At 31.5% G+C, this 24256-nt stretch overlaps 1 protein-coding gene across 2 annotated transcripts; it reads left to right on the forward strand.

The window, feature by feature from the left end:
* Nucleotides 1-855: 855 nt before the first annotated feature.
* Nucleotides 856-22817, forward strand: LOC130448818 (peroxidase). Of its 2 annotated transcripts, none has more exons than XM_056786357.1 (11): nucleotides 856-997; nucleotides 2027-2166; nucleotides 4577-4788; nucleotides 6463-6639; nucleotides 6786-6982; nucleotides 8507-8702; nucleotides 13576-13921; nucleotides 16223-16379; nucleotides 16434-16604; nucleotides 17960-18258; nucleotides 22349-22817. In XM_056786357.1, the coding sequence occupies exons 2-11, from the start codon at nucleotides 2033-2035 to the stop codon at nucleotides 22461-22463; spliced, it is 2004 nt and encodes a 667-aa protein (XP_056642335.1). In that variant the 5' UTR covers nucleotides 856-997; nucleotides 2027-2032; the 3' UTR covers nucleotides 22464-22817. The 2 variants fall into 2 exon arrangements, with proteins under 2 accessions (XP_056642335.1, XP_056642334.1); XM_056786356.1 differs by having other exon boundaries at nucleotides 982-1212.
* The last annotated feature ends 1439 nt before the right edge of the window (nucleotides 22818-24256 follow it).

The following is a 24256-nucleotide window of genomic DNA, read 5'->3' on the forward strand; positions in this document are numbered from 1 at the left end:
CTAAGAATTTTTCAATACATCCTCTTATATTATATTACACCTTTTATTTTTAGGTGTTTTAGATGTAAGACTACTGAATTGTTAAATTCGATATTTTATAAATACATACAGTGAAGTAAAAGAAGTGGAGCATGTTCAAAAATATTTTAGCCAAAATAAATAGAAAGTGTAAGCTACATGAGATATAGGATGAAAATTCCTAGTGAATTTGGATTTATTTCATTAAATGTAGTTTTTTCGTATAGAAATATCACAATTACAATTATTGTATAGTAGTTCTATTCTTACTTGAAGGAGTAAAAAATAACAAGGGTTTCGTTATTATTTATTATTATATTATCGTCCCATTGTTAAAATAACTAACTTCTATTATAATAGACGAAAATATTATGAAAGAATTTTAACTTTTGACTATGTATACTATGCAGTCGAATTTTTACACTTTTTATAATTTTGATAAAAGCCGGAACATTGAAGACCTATTAAAATCAAACAGAACATTTATTCCGAGAAATGAAATTTAAAAGGTCCAAGAACTGAGAAACCGAAAAATTTCACTAAAATTTTTAATGTATAGTTTAGAAATTATGTGTAGACATAAATTTTAATTTTGGAAACACATTATATTAAAGCAAAGTTTCTTATAATAATTTATTTGAACTTCTTATATTATTATATAATTTTAATATAATAAAACATATATCCTCTAGTTCTCCAGTTCCTTTGTAAATTTAATAGAATATTTGTGGAAAAATTACCTATACACTTATTTTATTTCAACTTCTTTTGTGGTGCTAAAAACTTAAGGATTCAACTTGTTTTTAGTATATGAAAAACTGGATTCCAAATGGCCGTTTGTGAGTAATATAGTAAATCAATAATTTATAACAAGTAATATCTGATTGGATTAATTTCGAAATTAGTTGGCTTGGTGTTTTTGTTATCATAGTATTAATTTAAATATTATGCCTATGAGTTATAATATTTATAAAAAGAAGTGAGTAGTATTTAAACGTTTAATTAGAATGGGAAAATTTGATAAAAATTCTTCAAAAATGAACAATTGATGATATTACTAAAATCCATACGAATTTAGTGAACGTTAACCTTTGTGTATAACACTAGAATAGACGAAAATTAACCTTGGGGTCTCGTGGACCACAATATAATTTTCTTTTTTCTGTTCATAAGGTTTTAAAAATGCTTATTAAGGTATATTCAAACAGGCTGAAATCATTTTTAATCAGTAACACATATTTTTAGAGAATTTTTGAAAAAGTTTTATATTTTGATTTGAAATACATCGATTAATTAATCCCGATTTAATTTTGAGATTTTTTAAACGGAATTAAAACTAATTATATATATTTTGGAAATGGAAATCCTTTAAATATTTGTAAACAGGAAGGTATTTAAGTGTTTTCTTATAAAACATCCTCAAAAATGTGAAACTTACTTACTTACTTACTGATATACCATTGACTCTGGCAATGAAAAAATATGTATAAAATGAGAATTAGTGAAATCTGTAATAAAAGTTTTTATGTACATGCTCTACACTACATTTATTTCATAAATATGATAGTAATTGAATTGTAAAACACATGACAGTAAATTTTTTAAATTCATAACAGAAAAATTGCTTTCACGTGGTTTATTCTATGCAGTATATTTGCATTCCCTTGAATAATTTTCTTCACACATTGTAGCCTTACTAATGAACAGCAGAGCTTTATTTTTTGATCCTTTGCTCGAGGACAGAAAGACCAACGCCGTTTCTTTGGAGGCTTGTCGCCTTGCTCAGCTGGCCAGAGATCTGCAGTATTTCTCTGATTACCAGTTTGATTCCTCTTCTCTTCATATTATTGTTATTTTTCATATTTATTCTGTCTGTTTGCGTTGTTTTGATATATTTTTTTAACAATTTCTATTCATTTTGTATTTTTGAAAATTGGTGTAAATTGTAACTCTCCAAAAAATAAATTTTCCTCCAGATACATGATACACAATAACCTTTTGGTTTCAGATTAATATGGCGTTGAATACTCACACCTATATATTCATTTTACAAGCTACTGTGAATTTGGTAACTGCTATTCATCCTTCATACAATATTTTCTTTCAGCGGCCAGGAAATAGAGTTCAAAATATACCTGGAGTGATCGGGTAAGTTTTAAAAAATATTAAAATCAGTTAGTTTACGTATGTTGAAAATTTTTCAGGAGATTGAATTACATACACCTTTAATCAAATTCAACGTTGACATCATATAAAAAAAACACTAAACGTTATGTTGAACGAAGTGACTACTTTTACTTTTAAGTCGTGGCTTAAATATTCTCTATGTTTAATAGTTTCACAACAGCTTTCTTGTGGAGGATTGAGGTAGAAGATGCCAGCTAGATTATGAGCGTTTTAATAGTGGGAATGTGGCAAAAATGAACTTTAATATATCGAATACTTATGTATTCATCATCTGGGAAATAATTATCTAAGATTTGCGGCGGTTTTAAAAAGTGTTATTTTGTGTAACAAGCATTGATTTCATGGGTTTCATGAATTAATCTTCAAATTTACATATATTTGACATAAAATAAAGTCGCTTCATCAATATCCATCCCTGTAACCACCAGCTTTGGAGACAAGAGAATATATGGAAGTGCTTTCTTGTATATTTACACCCTTACTCTTCCCACGTTTTTAATTACATCATTAACCAGTGAAAACTGATTTTTCATTTCCTACTAATAAATTACATCATTTGTTTTAACTAACTTTTTCTCGGCAACAAAACAAGCTTCATTGAAAAATGTTTAGTCAGAAAACCTATTAGTAAAATTGCTCTCTATTTAAATATTGAAAAATAATATATGTTCTATTTGTTAAAAACTGCCTACCACTTTACACTTTTCCTCCAGATAGGATCAAATTCAAACTCTTTCACATATACGTAAAATATCTATTATTGTGAAAATCTGTTTTGCGAAACCGTTCAAAGGAATTAGGACCGGCAGAGAATGGAACTAAGTTGTAGGGAAACTTGAAATTTCCAACTACTGATTTATAAGGATAAAAGATACCTGGCATGTCGTGCTATAAGCTTGAGAAACAAATTTAAACTGAGAAATATCATAAATATTTATAAATTTGAGTAACTATATTCAAAAACTAGAAAAAAAAGTACAAAAATTACTATTTTGACAAAATATGCCGTTAAATTTGAATAAATACGTCTGAATATGCAGGGCACTATAAATAAATGAAAAAATCTACAATATGAATACGTAAAATATACACCTTCATTTAATCATGATGCAGCAGTTTTTGGACAATAACGTCTGACCTAACGTAAACAAAGAAGCGAGTTTTTGTTTATTAATGTAACCATTCAACCATCCAAGTGAATATTCTCGTCTAAGAACTATACATTATTCAAGAAATCTGGGTGGTCTTCGTACAGCATAGCCAAAAATTGTCTAAAATACATAACCCTCTCATTTGTTCAAACGGTGTCCAACTTACATTCGGTACAGAAACCCAAGTACGTCTCTGAACAAAAGTTTAATCGACTATTCCTGTTATCCAACTTCAGTTACGTTGAAGGAAGACTTGAGTTTTGTGGACGACATGGTTTTCATCTGTTCTTACAGTTAATGGTATAACAGATCTGCCAGTCCGTTCCCGATACCTATTTTTACAAGTTACTAACTTCAAATTTGGTTCACCTTGCACCCAATTTTTGTAGGAGCGAAAATAATCCTCAACAAAAAACACTTTTTCCTCAATTGTAAGACTCATCATCCAACAGTGGTCCGCAATTGGGTATTGTATGTTCAGGGGTATAAATTTGAAGTTATTCTCCAAATAATTTCGAAAAAAATTGGATCGTGTAAAAGAACCGATTGCAAATGAAAAAATGTTAGTCTGAATGTTGCTAATATCCAATTTTGGTTTCGTTAGTTTACTTTTCCAATTGTCACCACTCTATTTCGGTGATCAATTTTCGTGGGAATTATCTTTATCTCAATTATTAATGTGTATCAATATATACCCTGTACCTAGGACAACTTCATAAAAAAGTGGGATTGCAAGAAGATATTAGGAAACCACAGTTCTGAAACAGTTGCTGTGATTTCTGTTTAATTCTACCAATTGGTTCCTAAGAGCCTTTTCATTGAGCACAAACAAGCTAAGAAGAATTAATGGTATGCTAACTATACACTGTCCGGTGAATTATTATCTGAACAACATCGAAAAAACTACCAGCAGCCCTCGTTGTTTCTGCAAAGAACCAAAGGCAACAGCTGAACACCTCCTCTGTGATTGCGAGGCTGTCCGTAGATAAAGGCTACGATTGTTACATTCAACCTTATTTAAGCCAGAATAGGTAAATTACATAGCCCTTATACAGGTAGCTCACGTTGCAAAGTTCTTACTACCTAGCTGGTAAACAGTCCGGGGTACCAAATAGATAAAAAGGTCAAAATGTTAGCGAGGTAGATTCTCGGCATGTACCTACTCATGTACCTCCAATTTGATTCGTTATGATACCTTCATAAATGGATATTTATTTTAGAGGCGACAGCTTTTTTAGAAGTTTCTCACCTTCTGGATCTCCATTCCAACCAACTATAGATCCTTCTACTCTAGGATGTGGAACCCCACCAGCTGATTGTCCTAACACAAGGTATAGATCTTTTGATGGTTCCTGTAACAATTTAATTAACCCGGTTTGGGGAACTCCGAATACTCCTTATACCAGGTTGCTGCCGCATAACTATGGAGACGGTGAGTAATTTTTACTTAGTTCTCGATCAGTCTTTGTGAATTTTACTTTTTATTATTTCTTGCAAAGTTTGGAGAAGTGGGATCATTTTTTCCATGCGTTTTACACCCGGTTACTATTTTTTTCACTTTCTTATTATGTCAACTATTTCGTTTTTTTTTTAGAAAATTTGAAAAAAGAAGAAACCAGTTAATATATAATTAAGATATATACACAAATTTTAAAATAATGTTATTCTAACAAGAAACTTTTACGAGTGTTTCAAACTATATATTAACTACATATTTGTTTCATAATATCTTATGCAAAGTAGCGGATAATCCGTATAATTAGATCAATATGTAGAAACACTGATATAGTTATATTTCGATGTCTTTTATTAACTATTAATTTTCATTGGGATGATAAAGAATGTATGCGCAATTTAAATTCATAGTTAATTTAATCTAATAGTTGTATAAAACTAAACAATCAACTATAAACATAAACGTTACTTATCGAAAATATAATTGTTTTATTAACGAGGTGATGAATTTTTTGCATTCTCGATTTGAAGGTATGTGATCGGATAAAGGTCGTTCAAACATTGAAAATGTGTGATAAGATAATATGTAGTTTCTCTAAGCTGTTCTTCTTTTCTTCTTCTTTTAGTACCGTGTTGGCGACCATCATTTGATAGACTCCTCTATTTTGCGCCGCATTAATTATATTCGAAGCTTCTGGTACTTGGAATCATTCGCGTTGGTTTTTCATCCTGGATTTTTTCTTTCTACCTAACCCTCTCCTACCTGCTATCTTGCCTTTCACGATAAGCTGTAGCAAACCGTATTTTTCATTCCGCAATATATGGCCTAGGTAGGACGCTTTTCTTTTATTAATAATTACAAGCAATTTTAAATCTTTAGCCATTCTTCACAGTACCTCCGTATTGGTTACTATATCATTCCAAGGTATTCTTATCTGTACAGCCACATTTAAAAATCTTCTAATTTTTGCATTGTTGCTACTTTTAGTGTCCACCCTTCCACACCGTACCAATGCTCAGGATGCGGTTGCTCAAGAGCTTTCTCATTTTAATGAATGCGGATCGCGCCATTTCAATTCTAATCTTAATCTCTAAGCCAGAGTTCCATTGATCATTTATTGTATATCTCAAGTATTTCAAGCGATGGGATCCGTTTCTATATACAGATCTACATTTTGTATTTTTCTCTTACTAATCAACATAAATTTGGTTTTCTTTCTGTTGATCTTAAGACCAGTTTTGTCGCCTATTGTAGTTACTCTATTGAGAAGAATCTGTCGATCTTCGACGTTATCTGCCAATAAGATAGTATCATCTGCATATCGTTGATAGAATGTAGCCCTGCCTAATTCCCCTAGCAAAGCTTATGTCCTGACTCTTAATTCCAATACAGATTTTTTATATTATACTTGGTGTCGAGGCCTGAACGATATAATAATATAATACTAATACTATAAGTTTGTCGTGGTTGATAGTGTCAAATGCTTTCTCGTAATCGATAAAGCAAGCATAAACATCTTTTTGTTGATCTAGGCATTTTTGAATCAAGATCTGTATCGCACCAATTACAATCTTTCACAACTAGAGATCTTGCTATTATTAGAACCTGGTCTGACTCTAACAGAACATGTCTATTATAATTAATTTTCAGGTATAAGTAATCCATCTACAGCCAAAAGCGGAAATGACTTACCTTTATCGAGATTAGTTAGTTTGGCTTTATATCCAGACGTTCCTGTTGAAGATCCACTGTTCACTTTGAATACTATGCAGTATGGTCAAATTATCACCCATGACATGAGTATGATTCTTGGAAGTACCCAAGCACGTAAGTTACAAAGTTTATGAAGAATATTTCATCAGTTACCAAAGCCATAGATTAAAGTAAATTATAGTAAATTAAAGTTACTTCTTAAGATATCAATAAAAAAGTATTTTCAATTCATGTTACTGATACATTTTGACCTATTAAAGAGCCCCACAGTACAAGATGCTGTTCAAGCGATGGACAGTTGTTGGAATTAGCCAATATTCCGGAACACTGCTTTCCAATTGTGCTACCCGATAATGATCTACAACATTCTAAAACCAATACCAGATGCCTTAACTTTGTAAGAACTATTACTAACCGTGATCGTAATTGTGTAGGAGGGAATCAACCAGCAGAACAAGTAAGTATTTACAATTATTATTAAATCACATGGTGTAATATTACATCAGTAGAACTAAATTTCTTATAATTATTTAAATGAACTATAAAATATTGTTATTGAATATTATAATTTTGTTATTGCTAATAGTTGCGCTGTTCTCATTCACTCACCATTCATTAATAAGTTTTTTATATTTGGAGAAACGGCGAAGAAATTTTTTGTTATTAAACGAAACCATGTCGATGAAATAGATGATAATTTACATCAACAATTTCATCATCAAAATTTATTTTTATTAGAATTCATTATAATTTTTTAGCCACGCATTATTGATTTGCGAAATATCAATACAGGATGGGTATCTATATACAGAGTGTATATAAAATAACCAAGATATAAATCTCGAAAATTTTGTTTCTAGATTCAACTATTTTTTAAAATAATATTAACAATTGAAAGATGATGCAAGCAAAATGACAAAACTTCACCGACGATAGCGCACAGATCATCATCATCCATACCGATCTTGAAAACATTCTGGAGTAGGGTGGAAGTAATAATGCAGCCAGGACGCAAGCTGCTGTTTTTTACAAAGAAGACTGGCACTACAGCTTAGGATTCGGTTTTGTCTGGACATAAAATATCACCAACACCGCAAATTAGCTTGGTGTTGAGGTTGGGAGCAATATGTCCTAGCATATTCCTGTAGCCAAATTAACTAAGGCAGCTTTACAAAAACTTGAAACCCGTTTAAGACCAAAAGCTATATACTTCGCAACAGCTAGCTTCTAAGCCTCTTCAAAGCCCAGATTCGTCTCTCTTTGGAACATTGCTCCCAATCATACTGAGCTGTTCAGCTTAGTTCCATCTAGAGCAGGATTTGCAAGACTTACTTGACTGGTAGACGTGGCGCATGAACACCGTATTTGCCTACAGACTCCCAGAACGTCACTTTTTTTGAACTCCTTTCTTTGGAGAAGTGCAAGCCTGTGGAATCAGCTACCAGAACAGTCTTTCCCGAATAATAGAGCCTACAGTAGCTCAAGATCAATATCCACAGTTTACCCTGTTGTGCTTGTTGATTACATAAAAAAAGAAATACCTCCATCTCTGGAATTGCGGATTTTAATTACCAAGTCCAAAATTCCTAGATGGAGAACGTAAAATTTGCTTTAAAAATCTATCATTCATAAAATAATAGAAAGAAAGTTGAATAAGAAAGAATTTCTTGATCTGTTAAGACTATTCACACTGATCTCTACCATTACACCAATTTCAAATACACTGTATGGTCTTTCGAGTCGGATATGATCCAACGATTAATACATACGATAACCACGTATTCCATTCTTAATAACATATTCAACTGCTCCGTAAATTTTGTTAGGGTCTTCAATGATTATGTTGCGTAATTAAACCGGTTTTTATATGGTTTTGAAGTTTGAGAATGGTAGTTTCTTTAATTCCTGTGATCTTGGTACATTTAGTAACTACCTTTGGTTCATTTATTCAAGTGTAAAAAATATCTCGTTACATTTTCAGTTAACTGCTGTGAATCATTATTTGGATCTATCGATTGTTTATGGAAATAATAATGAAGTTAGTCAACAAGTTAGAGAATTCCAAGGTGGTAGGCTGAGGGCCGATATCAGAAGAGGTCAGGAATGGCCTCCAAGATCATTAAACGCATCTGCAGTATGTACAACTAAGAATCCTTATGAAGCTTGTTATCTTGCGGGTAAGTGGAATTTACAATTTTGAAACATAATTGGATTAAATTATGAATAGTAAGAGATAAATGATAGAAAAATGATATGTGAAAACAATCTTCTCATATTCATAGAGCTGGATAACTAAGTGGAATTATTATAATCATCTGTCTTATATTCTATCATTTTATCGTATTTTTCCTCAGAAATTTACTCTTTGATTGTTTTTGTTGCATGTGATTTTTATTCCTACGGAATCTAGGATAGTTCAATTCCAATTTAAGTAGGTTTTACAAATTGATAAGGTATAAAATTTGGTTGTTGATAGATAGAACAAGGTACGTTATTTTTAGAACCAAAAAAGTAATAGAAAGGTGGATAATATAACAAAAAGGGAAGGAAAAATAATTTTCCGGCGATCTGAGGACGAGATTCACCGTAAAACTACATTTTCTTAGGAAGAGAAAAAGTTTCATAGCAAAGCCATAGGTGATAAAACGGTTTAGATTTTTTGTATTTAAACTTTTTTTACATAACCTCTAAATTTATGTTAAAAATTCGACCAAGCAAGTTTTTTATCACCTTATTTTGACTGGATTTTTATAAAGCACCTTAGTTATCAATCGAAATGCTCCACATCAACATAACTGCTTTAAAAAAAGTATTTTTGGTTTGTTGAAATCTCCTCTTTCTGATGGTGTGAAAAAAAATTTCATATATAATGGATAATGATTGTAAATTTTCTCAGAAAATACTAAAAGAGCGAAAATAGCTCGAATCCGAAAGATTTGTTTTCAATGATTATAAACAATTTTCGGCTATTTATTAAAATTTTACACTGTAATTAGTTATGTTTATAAATATAAAATGGAATCTCACATTTTTCCAGTAATTGAAGTATAATAAGGTACCTAATCAAAGTGCCAAATAAACAGCTAAAAATTGTATATAATTATTAACAATTTATATAATAGAGATTCCAACGAATAAAAAGTCTACCAATTTAAAAAACTATATTTTGACGTAAGAATTTTCTATATACTGAGTCAAAATAAGGTAAAAAAATAAATGTTTAAAAAAATACAGTATGTTTGGGACACGAAAAGGTAAGTTTTCACCGAATTTCACAAAAAGATAGAAATAAAATACCAAAAACTTGGTTATTTGAATTTTTCAAATATATATTTGAGGTTATATGAAAAATAATGAATACAATAGATTTTTTAATACCTACAACTTTCAGTTTAACTTTTTTTCAGAGGACGTGCAGCTTTGCTGCAAATTGAGATAAAACTTTTTTTCCCTTAAAACACACCCCTTTCACTTCTTGCCACCAGATCGTCCGTAAATTATTTTTTCTTCCGTTTTTGTTATAATCCCTTTCTTTTTCAATGGGGTTCATCATATTATATTCTTTCAGACAGATGAGATGATTTTTTGTATTTATAGACGTTTATTTAATTGTTTGATATACTTTGAGTGGTTAATATTATCATACCGAAAAAGAGTAATGTCTATATCTGATGATTATTTAGGCGAGCGGATCACCCCCAAAAAGTCGCTTAGGAAACGTGAAACCAACATCGTTCTAGTTGTTAAAAACCATTGATCTTTATATTTTCGAGAGTGCTGACATTTATTTTTTTCCCAAAGTTGGGGGAACATGGTCAAAGGCGAATTTTAAGTCGAAAATCTGGAAAAAATGAATTCGTGATTTTTGCTGTTCTACACGCTGTATTTTGGCGAATAATGAATATTTTTTCATGAAATTTTTTTGGCATACCCTTGAACCAATTCAAAAAGTAAATAAATACATCCGAATCCCCCCCAAAAATTTTCCCACTGTATAGAAAATTCCGGAAAATTTTTTTATGCTCTCCCGACTTTGTGCATGCGATTGACAAAGTTGAGTGAGGAAATTTAAAATTTATGGTATGAATAAGTTTTTGGGAATGTCTCACATCTTAATATGTAGAAGAAAAAAAGATGCAGCGATTTCAAGATGCGAGTTTCGACTCCGCGTCGCGACGCCACTCGAGTAGCGCATGCGGGAATTCTCTCATAGCGAATTATTTTATTTTGTTGACATACATGAAAGTTTATAATTTTCAATGTTGAATATTCATATAAAGTTTACTGAACGTATTTTAAATAACATTTATGCAATAAATTGAAATAGTTTTTTTAACATTAAACACAAAATATGATTTTTAAATGATACATCTGTTGAAAAATAACTCGAAATAGTTTCGAAATATACTTCCAAATAAAAATTCGAGGCATGTCGCTAGAAGGAATCGTTTTCTATATATGTTATGATTTGTGTGTTCACTTGTTTTCTTACGACAATGCCAACAATCGGCTGAGTGGAAGTTTAGAAAGTGAATGAAAGGTAAAAATGTCTTTAAGTTTGAATACGTTATAAACTTGTCTACAACTTACTTGTTGTCATAAAGTTACCAATAATTCGAAAACATATATTGAAATTTCAACTTGCAATGATGCGTGTGGTAAGTAAACTACTTTTTGCAGAAACTAACCTCTAAAAAATTTGTAAACATTGGCATAGAAAGACTGTTGTGTTTTTTCCAGATATTGATCATAAAAAATATATTTTTTGCTGTATTCTCACAAATGTCTGTGATGGCAAATTGTTTCATTCAATTTCGGGAGTATATCAAACATTGAAGAACGAAATGGAAAGCTCTCTCAAACGGAGCTCGGAAGCAAACGATGATGCGCCTCCGAAGAAAAAGATTCTCCGTTCGGAAACGTCACTGTCCTTTGATTGGTATACGAATTGTTTTTTCTGTGGGAAAGGAGCAAATCCGAAAAAAGGTATTATTTGTTTCCGCAGACAAAAGTAGTACAATTAAAACAACGACGCAGCAAAAATTAGAAAAGATACTGTCGTTGAAAATCGATTTAACTCTGAAGGTTTGAATTTTGATTTGCACACAGTATCACATAAACTGCTATCAAGATTATATTTCGGCAAAAGCACTCAATGCCTTCCAAAATAAATCGAATACAGACATGGGAGATTATGCTAGCTTAGCTCGCGAGACTTTTTCCTATTATGGAAAAAAATTGGATGACGGTCATTTGATTTTATTACCTAATATTTGTGATAAATTTCGCCAAAAAATTATCGAGAAAGGGCTAAAAAGTTACGAAGAAACACTGAATATTCGTTCAACGTTCTTCAAAGACAAACTGCGTGAAGTAGCAGGTGAAAAAATAAATTTTTATTCGCATACTGGTAAGCCAGACATTGTAGCTCCTTCCAAGTGGACTGTAGGATTGATTTTGCATAATTTTTTGGATGCTGAGAAAAATCACGCTGACACATACATTTCTCAAAGTACTGAACGTAATGAAATGAGTATTATTCATGAAGCGGTCGGCATCGTTCGAAAACGAATAAAAGAAATACCTAAATCAGTAGATTATCCTCTACCCGACGAAGTATCGCAACAACATTCTTCACATTTCGTTCCAGATATCTTGAAAAAATTAGTTTCGTGGCTAATTCATGATAAAACTTTTGCGAGAGCAGTTGAAATTCCCGAAACTCGCATCTTGAAATCGCTGTATCTTCTTTTCTTCTACATATTAAGATCTGAGACTTTCCCAAAAACTTATTCACATCATAAATTTTAGTACCATGCATTCAAAAGTAGTAAATTTTAAACTTCCATACTCAACTTTGTCAATCGCATGCACAAAGTCGAGAGAGCATAAAAAAAATTTTCGGGAATTTTCTATACAGCCCGAAAATTTTTGGGGGGATTCGGATGTATTTATTCACTTTCTGGATTGGTCAAGGGTATGCCAAAAAAAATTCATGAAAAAATATTCATTATTTGCGAAAATACGTAGAACAGCAAAAATCACGATTTAATTTTTTCTGGACTTTCGACTTAAAACTCGATTTAGATCATGTTCCTCCAACTTTGGAAGAAAATAAATGTCATATTCGTATTCAGCACCCTCGAAAATATAAATATCAATGGTTTTTAGCGACTAGAACGCTAAAATTGGTCGGTACATGAAAAAAATGCGGGTGATCCGCTCGCCTATTTGGTTTATCTAACCTAACCTATATTCAAATTTTGACTTATGTAATAAATTTATTTATCCACGACTGTTGTATAATGTAACAATTATATATCTGCTTGCTCGACTTTAATAAATCCTATTAATCACGGATGTATTTAATGAATCCATTAATCAATGCTCTCAGATGTTCTTGATTTAGCTGTATTATATTACCAAAAAATTGTTTTTATGATTTTAACATGTCAAACACTATTGAATATTTCTAATTCTAATTTAGTTCGGTACACTTGAAAAAGTGAATTTTCTTAAACTAGATTCGAGCCTGGAACCTTCAGTTTGAAGGCATGGAGCATTAACATTGAACTATCAGCGACATTAACGCGTTCGTCGTATATCTGTTTCTTAACTATGGTTTTTTGAAACAATTTATCAATTGAAGTAACTTTTGAAACAATATAAATTTGACTCAAACCTGTCAATATTATTGAGTGCTCAGATATCTCAATGTTTCAATATATTATGTTAAGTTATGTTAAAAAAAAAACAACTAAAAAGGATATAGAAAATAAAAGCGTCTTTTTTAATACAACCAGAAATTAGACAAGCTGCTGAAAGTACCATCCGTTTGTAACATTACATACCCAATAATTGTTTAACTAGTAAATAGCTTTTTAAATAGATTTTTATTATACGATGCCTAAAATATTTGTTAGAATATAATAATAGTGTCTCTAATAATGTAACAAAATTTTCCAATAAAAAAGCTTTCAACAAAAATATTTATTAGTCGTGGATACAGTTTAAAGAGTTTTTATTCACTCATTCTAATCAATTTTCTAGGTGATGCTCGAGTTAATCAGAATCCTCAGCTAACTCTTCTTCAGATTATTCTTCTTAGAGAACACAATAGAATCGCTGGAATTTTAGCAAAATTGAACCCTCATTGGGATGATGAAACGATTTTCCAAGAAGCAAGAATAATCAACATAGCACAACATCAACAAATCTCATATTACGAATGGTTGCCTCTCTTCATTGGCTTACATAATTCTTTGAAAAACAAAATCATATATAAAACGAACACATTTGTAAATGATTATGAGCCCACTGTGAATCCCACCGTTTTAAATGAACACGCAACAGCAGCTTTTCGGTATTTCCATTCTCAAATTGCTGGACGCTTAGAGTAAGTATTAAATTTTCCCGTGATTAAATTGGTTTTTTAAAACAAAAGGAATATTAGGACGGGTCAATAAATACTTGATAAAAAACACATGATTTTGGATAGAAAGTCATTTGGTTTTCCAACGCTTTATCCAACATATCTACTATATTTGTTTTATCTCTTCCAGAAAAATTAGATTTACCAAAGTCGTCTGAATATCTATTTGTTTAGCATGATTCCATCGTTTGAGTCAATTACATTCCGTAGCGTCATTTTTAAATGTCTGGATATAAAAGTTAGTTTTTCAGGGATATATGTGGACAAAGAAGAAAATGGAAGTTTAATTTCTACCATGGAAACTGCACTTTGCTCATTAACTTTTTTATCATTGTAATTGATAGCGTAGAGTTCTCAAGTTTTTTGTCATTTTCATAAGATACTCTGCATCAATTGCTGTGAAACATAAACTAAATGACGCAGCTCATAACAATAATCAAATGACAGATCCCAGAATCATTGCTGCCGTATCATTTAAGATGGAAGATTTATTAAAAATTAACCCCGTCTCAAAGTGTATTTATATGATTGATAAGTCTTGAGGAAATCAATATATTGCTGGTCAAAAGAATAAAAATAATAAGGAAATAATAAAACTGTATTAATTCATGACTTTACATTCAACCTAAGATTAGTGAATAGTAGTAGTTTATGCCTACTCAATTTAATTACTTATCCACAACCTTTTCTATCATACATGTAGAGATAATTTTTTTCTCCGATTGAATCTATAATTTCTTCCTCAAAGGAAAATCCACCAATATCACTTCTTTGTTATTGAGAGGTGAAAATCTAGACAAAAATCATCTATGGAGATGTCAGAGCTATCTGTTTAGAACAATATCAGTTATTTTTAAATGCAATTGATACGAATTTGAATAACTAATTATTAGATAAGTCGTGATACTTTGAAAAGCGTTTAGGTTCAGCTTAAATACCACTGGAAAACTCATTATATTTTTACAGATATAAGAAGTTTGATTTCATTGAATAGTAGGCGAACGGAGGGATGAAAACCTCGCATACTGTAATGGATGTACAGCATAATTGTGAGACCAATAATAAGCTTTTGGGCAATCGAATGGTAGAATAATCTTAAGCAACAGTCGACGAAGCGACACACAAGCATACAGAGACTCCACTACACATTTTAGTGGAGTCATTTAGCAAAATGGAAGGCATTCTTGACAAAAGTTCCCCTCAAGAAAATCCCAAAATTTATTTACAAAAATCAGGTAACTTTGAAAGAAGTTCTCAGAATTGTTAAGTGAAGAATTGGAAGAACGAGACGCTTCACTTAATCGAAAGTCATACCATGACATAGTAAACAGATGCCCTCAAAATCACATCAGAAACCCATTTTGGCACCTTCCAAGCAGAAGTCTTATCGATTCGAAAGTTGGGCAGAAGCTTTCGGAAAGGGAAAAAAGAATTTTCTTTCACAGCTACGCAGCTATTGAAGCCATTTACTCACGAATAATCCAGTCTAAATGGATCATGCATGTCTAGAAGTACTAAATTAATCCAGGAAATAAAACAATGTACCCAGACTATCTTCAGCGGACCACAGCTGTTCTATATACCGGGGAGAAACCACTTGGAATCAGAAATAAAGAAAATAGTAAACTGCATTCAAGCAAGTGAATGGATGGTGTAAATCGGCTCTTAGACATATGAGATTCGGAAACTGCAACCGTGAAATATCGAATAAATACATCGAGAAATAACTCAAGTATTCCTACAGAGTTTTAACGTCATTTGAATAAACACTCTCAAAGAATTTACGGAATACATAATAGTGCCCTGAGACAGTAGGAACCCGAGTGCAAGTGATTAGTTTGACCGAAATTAAAAGGAGGGGGGACTAACCTCTGAAGTTTCCTCAATATTAATCCATACTGTGGGATTGTATAAAATCTTTCACGTCGCAGTTCGCGTACATAACACATATCTTTCTCTGAGTCCAATTTATTGCTATCTATGATCTAATGTCAAGTGAAGAGAAAGATATATCGGACTGAAAGACGTGAAAACCATTCACACAAGTATGCTACAAATTTGTGATTCCGAACAACTTTGCTTCCAGTAAAATAAACTTGAATGGGTTTAACTGTAATTAATAAGTATTGTTTGAGAAAGTTGAAAAGTACCTGGATCTACCATAAAAAAGCAAAAAGTTAGAACAGTTGAGCACAATTTAAGTCATTTGCAAAAAATTTATATTATTTATAATCACTTAAGCATAATTTTCTCTTTAAATTGTAGTTTGGTAACTGAAAATAGAATAAGTTATGGTAGTTTGAGACTTAGCGATTGGTTCAATCGCCCTCAAGTGCTGGAAGAAGGGAACCATTTCGACGAACTTGCTAGAGGTCTCAATACTCAACCTGAACTTGCTACTGATGCTTACCATGATAGTGAAGTATGTTTAATGATTTGTATATTATTTTTATGTTCACCTTTTTTCAATTTTTAGATTACACAATTTCTCTTTAGAGCCGGAAGTCATTTCGGTTCTGATCTAAAATCCATAGATGTTCAAAGAAATAGAGATCATGGTTTGGCTCCTTACAACGATTACAGAGAATTCTGTGGTTTACCAAGAGCTTATACATTCGAAGGATTCCTAGATGTCATAAGTCCTGAGGTATCTATGTTATTTTTGAATACTGAAAACTATGAATTTATTTCATTTTAAAAATAGTTTGATTTGTTGTGTAATTTTATCATTCTCACAAGTTATACTTTTCATATAATTATGCAAATGTGTGTTATCGAGACAATAACATAGAAATTATTGATAGGTATTCGTAAAATAAGTCTTTGTAAAAAGTCTTTCCATTTCGAGGCCTCGAAGATGAGTCCCTATAGAGCAGCACTTTGCTTTAAAATTACAGAGCACTGGAAAAAACATTACAACACAATGATGGAAACTAATTTTAGCTACTACCAATATGTACTATCAAACATTACGATACTAATATGAGTTTCGTAATGAGATTCATCATCAAGAATTGATCATCATTGGCTTCTTTCAAAAATCTGTGTATATTTTCGTTTGAAAATATACTGGATTTTTTCTGCTTGTGACCTTCACTTTTCCGCTACAAAAAAATGCATAGCTGTGAATATTTACTTATGTCCACATTTTTCTTCACAGATATCATTGTTCTCAGCATACTACAATGTGTCCATATTGATGATTCCTTTTCTTTTTCAGTTTTCCCAGCAAAATAAACTAAAAAAATTTTCTCCGACATATCACGGACTTTTTTTGAACTGCACCAGTCTTCGAATCGCTCATATTTTTCTTCGTATCTATTGCGGGATTTAGCGGGTACTAGGGTTTGTATTGCGTTATTTGCAGCAAGTTCTATATCAGAATCCATTGTCGGAACTCGTGTCGATACAATTATACCAAACTGAAGTGAACGCGTCAAATTCGCAAAATAATTCAACAATTAGCGCAACGCTTGCTTCTTACATGATTCTAATATCATTAATTTTGACTATTGACTAATTTTGAGTAAATAATTAACATTATTTATAGTAGGTAAAATAATGGACTATATTCGTATCGTAAATTCATATTACGATATTCACAAATTTCCCATCTCATTTCCTAATATGAATCTTTACGACACTTATGTCTTTGTGATCCTGGAACTATTGCTTAACAGACATTTGGAGTTACTGGCGGTACCCCATGATTGTATGCCTCACATTTATATGGGTTCTAAAATGATATTGTGTCTTTATAAAATTTACTAAACATGTTTATGTCATACCCACATCTCATTTTCTCCTAGTCAGCCCAATTTTGTCTCATATTTTTCATTTTTTGTTCTTAACATCCTAATTCCTCATTTTTCGGTAGTAACCCTTTCAAATATGAAGCAATTCGCTAATAAATATAAAGTTTGTTTTTGTACCCTATTTTTACATTGAATAATACATACGCAGATTATTCAATTACTTATTTTCATGTTTACTTGTTTGCAGCATGTTCAGAAGCTTTCTACACTTTACGAAAGTCCGGATGATGTCGATTTGACGGTTGGTGGATCATTAGAAGCTCACGTGCCTGAAACTCTGGCTGGACCAACTTTCCTGTGTATTTTAACAGAACAATTTTATAGAACGAGAAAGGGCGATAGATTTTTCTTCGAAAATGAAGCTAGTGGATTGAATTTGGCTCAATTAAATGAAATTCGTAAGGCTAGTATTTCAAGATTATTATGTGATAATTCGCAGAATATACAAGCTATGCAACCAAGAGGATTTGAAAGGATTTCGGCAAGGTAAAGATTCTCAAACTCTTATTTATCGTTCACTTCATATACGAGGGTGAAGCTATATATTTTGAGATACAAGAATACAACAAATATTTTGAGAATGAATTAATGCACTTTTGTAACCTAAGCTTCTTTAACTTGGAAGCTTAAATACAGTCCTCTTCTGGAATTTTCTTAATAATTTGATGATTTCCTTCAACCAACTTTTCTTCGTAGTATACCACGTAAATAACTCTTTAGACTAAATAGTAGCAACCAACCAGAAATCATGCATAGTCAAATTAGGTGTGTAGGATGGATGTTTAATGACAGTTCAATTGTCTATTGCGCAGTACGAGAGAATTTATTTTCGTGATACAGCATTATGACTAACTCAATAACAGCTGTATCAGTTAATTACTTTCACTAATCCTGTATCATAAAAGAAAATTACGTATGTACAACTTTCATGGTAAACCTTTAATTTTTCGTCATTGTTGGTGTTAGTGAATCTTCGTGAACTCAAACATGGCTCTCCTGGAGGGTAGGAAAATCATAAAATGTATGTCTTCTATCACCTGTTACATGGTGCAAAATTTCTGTTCCGTTAAGGTTAAGCGTATGTAGGTGACACCCAACTAGTAACCTTTTTCTTATTGTTTCGTATAATATTTGACTACCCGGCAACGCTGCATAATTTAGTTGTTATGACTATGAATAAAATTAACATTATTTTTATTATTTTAACCCGTGAGAAAGCTATATACCGATGTTATACTATGATTCTTCGTAACGAATTTATTGGAAAATAAAATAAATCAAGTGCAAAAATTCCTACTTAATTAAAATAAATTATTGAACAAGTGTAAATATCAATCAAAAATTCGAACCAGTGGCAATACAGTAGCCCAAACCAATAATCGTCGATACTGCAAGATATTCAAGAATCAAAAACACCTTCATAGGCAAACTATTCGGAGCTCCTGAGAATCAAGTTAAATAAAACCATTTGTCCTAATTCTTTTATCCATTTTAAAGAAATTATATTAAAAGTTACGTATTCCTATATATTATGGTGATTTTCTTTAAATTTATAACGCCTGGCAGCGTTCAAAAAGATAATCGATTTTAACGAAATCGAATTCAAAGTTTTAGTAAAAAACGAACCGTTAGAACGCAAACTCAGTCCAAAACATTCGTTAAGAGTTTTTTTTTTGATATAATAAGAGACCGGCCGTTAAATGAAGTCGATAAGACAAAATAGATTTGGAAGCACATTTAGAACAGTTTCGAACTATTTTAGGGGAATTTGCTAATACAGAGGGAAAAATCGAATTAACAAAAGAAAATGGGCAATTTTTAGACATTCAATGTCCGGAAAGAGAACAATTTGAAAATGTATATTTTGAAAATTTGAGCAGATGCAAGTTTTATCGCAAATTATTATAATTATTTCAATGAATCGAAAGATCTGATAAATCTGTTGATAATACGAATAATCATTCATCCATAAACAATTTAGCAAATACAGATAGGAACATTGTTTCGAATTCAGTGATACATTGGATTATTCAGTTTTAAGCGATATTCAAAGGTTTCACTACTTACGTTCGGCCTTAGAGGGTAGCGCAGCTCAAGTTATACATGCTATTGAATTTTTCCCAGACAACTATGCAGATGCTTGGTGCACCGTATTATCTATTTTCGATATACCAAAAATGACACATGAATATTCCACAAAATTGAGACGTATGATGGATACAGTGTCCAAACACATGCGTCCATTAATGAAAATCTAAAACAACCGACTAAAAGGTGGGATACATTATAAAATTCATACTAACCAACAAACTCTATGAAAAGACAGCTGATGAGTGAAAAGAGAGTTAGAATCTCTAATAAATCAAATATGCAAAATAGGGATGAAATTACATTAGCATCGTTTGACGATTTTTCGAATCATATTATGTGTTATTGGTAAAAACTTTTTCACGAGTTGATTAACTCAATTCACAACTTTGTAAAAAACCAATATAGCGGTTCCAATAATCTGACTAAGCTATCTAACTAAACTATTAAGAGCCCAGTATCAGTGTATAAACTGCATTAAAAACTAAATCTTATCGTAAACAATAATAACTATAAATAATTATAAATTTAATAGACAAGGATATTTATGGTCGTTTAGAATCACCTTAATGTAAGATAAAAACAAGTAATTGGAGTAAATGGGGTTTGAGGCCATAGTTTTAAATAAGGGACACTTTGAATCACTTAACTATATGTGTAACAGATCTTAAGGAGAAAAGAGAGTTAGAATCTTTAGAAACTTTTTCACGAGTTGATTAACTCAATTCACAACTTTGTAAAAAACCAATATAGAGGTTCCAATATTCTGACTAAGCTATCTAACTATACTATTAAGAGCCCAGTATCAGTGTACAAACCGCCTTAAATACTAAATCTTATCGTAAACAATAATAACTATAAATAATTATAAATTTAATAGACAAGGATATTTATGGTCGTTTAGAATCACCTTAATGTAAGATAAAAACAAGTAATTGGAGTAAATGGGGTTTGAGGCCATAGTTTTAAATAAGGGACACTTTGAATCACTTAACTATATGTGTAACAGATCATAAGGAGAAAAGAGAGTTAGAATCTTTAGAAACTTTTTCACGAGTTGATTAACTCAATTCACAACTTTGTAAAAACCATTATAGTGGTTCCAATAATCTGACTAACGTATTCGACAAATATCAAACTATTAAGAGCCCAGTATCAGTGTACAAACTGCCTTAAATACTAAATCTTACGTAAACAATAATAACTATAAATAATTATAAATTTAATAGACAAGGATATTTATGGTCGTTTAGAATCACCTTAATGTAAGATAAAAACAAGTAATTGGAGTAAATGGGGTTTGAGGCCATAGTTTTAAATAAGGGACACTTTGAATCACTTAACTATATGTGTAACAGATCATAAGGAGAAAAAGAGTTAGAATCTTTAGAAACTTTTTCACGAGTTGATTAACTCAATTCACAACTTTGTAAAAAACCAATATAGCGGTTCCAATAATCTGACTAAGCTATCTAACTAAACTATTAAGAGCCCAGTATCAGTGTACAAACTGCCTTAAATACTAAATCTTATCGTAAACAATAATAACTATGAATAATTATAAATTCAATAGACAAGGATATTTATGGTCGTTTAGAATCACCTTAATGTAAGATAAAAACAAGTAATTGGAGTAAATGGGGTTTGAGGCCATAGTTTTAAATAAGGGACACTTTGAATCACTTAACTATATGTGTAACAGATCATAAGGAGAAAAGAGAGTTAGAATCTTTAGAAACTTTTTCACGAGTTGATTAACTCAATTCACAACTTTGTAAAAAACCAATATAGCGGTTCCAATAATCTGACTAAGCTATCTAACTAAACTATTAAGAGCCCAGTATCAGTGTACAAACTGCCTTAAATACTAAATCTTATCGTAAACAATAATAACTATGAATAATTATAAATTCAATAGACAAGGATATTTATGTTCGTTTAGAATCACCTTAACAAGTAATTGGAGTTAATGGGGTTTGAGGCCATAGTTTTAAATAAGGGACACTTTGAATCACTTAACTATATGTGTAACAGATCATAAGGAGTGGTGAGATTCACGGGTTAAAATAATAGAACCTTTTCGTCGATTGACGTAGAAGTCAGTGCAACAAATTTATGTAGCGTTGCCAGGTTGCCATTGATTTCACTGATACGGATTCAACAACAAAAGTAGCTTCAATCTTTCGTGAAAGACTTTCCTCATTAAATGCGTATTGCAACGGTTCAGTTAAGCCGAACTTAAAATGATATTAGATCATAGAACATGATAACAGCAATTAAATACAGTCAGAGATATGAACTTAGGAATGGGGGTCCTTAAAAATGCGGTATTGACACCTAGAACTCCTTGTTTCAATTCAAAATCTATAGAGTGGCTCTCGTATAATTGTTTGTATTCTGGAAACATTATTGTGAACGAGCATCAAGTTTCCAAAACACTGATGCATAGTAGAAATAGATGGAATGAAACAATTTTTTTTGTTTTCAGTAATTCTGTTGTGAATTGCGAGTCTTTGCCATTTGTGGACTTATCTTTGTGGAAAGATTACGGTGGGGAACGTAATCCTTCACATTTTGATTCGCATCTTTTATTCAAGAAATAGGTGGGCCATATTAGGAGTTTTTTTAAATGTTATGATTTTAAATGTTAGGTGTCATTCATAAGTAATTGAAATAAATCTGTGAAATAATAGCTGGTACAATTGTATTAACTTTATTATCAGTGTCAGTCAAATAAAAATTTTTGTTTGTTAATCGTTTTAAAGGTTATTTGGTATCTACATATACTCAATTCTAAAACTGTTTTATATTATGATCCTCCAAAATATTCTAATGTAACTATTTTTTTAACTACAATTGCATTTTATTTGTTTTAAATGTTATTTATTTATACTGCACTTAATAGGTTGTAAAAATCATTGTTGTATATTTTTTTATAATAATAATCTTTTATTTGAGAATTTCGTTTTATTTCTATATTCTAAAGTACAGCTTGAAACCGATGGAATCAAATGAGAAGTCCCAAGTTCATTCAAAGGTACAAAAAGTTTGATTTGAAGAGATAAAAAAGCTTGGGCGACGACATTTGTCGTATACTGAATTTACAATCCACCTCCTAAGATTTTGGGCTTCTATTTCCCGCTGCTGGCTTCTTTTTTGCATCGGTATACAAATATTCTCTAAAAATAAACATGTCAAACAAAAGTGTTTGACTAGAAACCTCGCTAGAAAGCACATTTACATTCTCAATAACTAACCGGCCTCGATGGCAATGAACCCTATTGGAGTACACGTCCAAGTTATGGTGGTAGTGTGCACCAACTCTAAAAGTACTAGATGACAGAATAAAAGTAACCATACTGTGGCTATCAGGTCACCAGGATATACCAGGCAATGAAGAACAAAAAACGGGCAACTAGACTATATTTTGGATAACAGCCCTAATGTCAGATCAACACCGAACTGATAATTGAAAGATCAGGTCACCAGGGTATACCAGGCAATTAAGAAGCACACAACCTTGACAAAAAACGGGCAACGAGACCCTATTTTGGATAAGAGCTCTAAGGTCAGATGGAGTCTCACTGTAGAAACACTCCAGCTCTAAAATAATCCAAAATATTAATAACCATATTAACTAAGAAGTCTGAAGATCTTGTATTCTTTTTATTTTTGAAGTGATTTTTAATAATTTTCAATTTACTTCTTTCGATTGAATCCACGAGGTTTTTTCTCAATGCCAGAGCAAAATCTGGACAATAAGATAATTTTTGACTATAATATCCAAAATTTGAGTTTTTGAACTTTGTATGAAGTTATTTGACTAAACATTTGATAACATTAGAAATATTATGAAACAGAAAGAAGAATATTCAATACCACTCAGATACTAAGGTAAATCTTTCACCGAGGAAGCCGCCTGATCAAAAATTGCAAAATAGAAAGTAGGAAGGAATTTGAAACTGGTACATCACCTTATGGTAAGAAAAAATGCTTCACGTTTTGATGTTTAGTTTCCTTTTTGTTTTTTTTTGGTTCTGCTATCTATTTACACTTTCTAGATTATGTTATTAATCATTTTTCAGGATAATTATTTTCTTTTTGAATAGCCAAACATCTCACTTTAGGATCTGATAGTTGGTTAGCATAATATTTGGCTTGTTTTACAATTCGTACTATTACGAATAGATTCGGGTAAAATACTGAAGCGTTCCCAATTACATGGATCAAATTTGGCCCACGTCTCCATTTCCGTCAAAAAATAACCATTATCTTTATAATAGTACTTCGAACTAGTTTCTGTAAGTCAAAATTTTCACTCACTAAAAATTGTATGACTGCTAAGATAAAATTAGATGCGGCAGCTCATTGTTTTTGTCACCACACCTGCTAGGAT

This window comes from Diorhabda sublineata, chromosome 9 (genome assembly GCF_026230105.1).
Source record: "Diorhabda sublineata isolate icDioSubl1.1 chromosome 9, icDioSubl1.1, whole genome shotgun sequence".
In the NCBI taxonomy this organism is placed as follows: domain Eukaryota; kingdom Metazoa; phylum Arthropoda; class Insecta; order Coleoptera; family Chrysomelidae; genus Diorhabda; species Diorhabda sublineata.

Coding starts and splice junctions, on each gene's coding strand:
- LOC130448818 (XM_056786356.1), top strand. Junction 6,640..6,785: donor TCTTGGAAGTACCCAAGCAC/GTAAGTTACAAA, acceptor GACCTATTAAAG/AGCCCCACAGTACAAGATGC. Junction 13,922..16,222: donor CAAATTGCTGGACGCTTAGA/GTAAGTATTAAA, acceptor TTTAAATTGTAG/TTTGGTAACTGAAAATAGAA.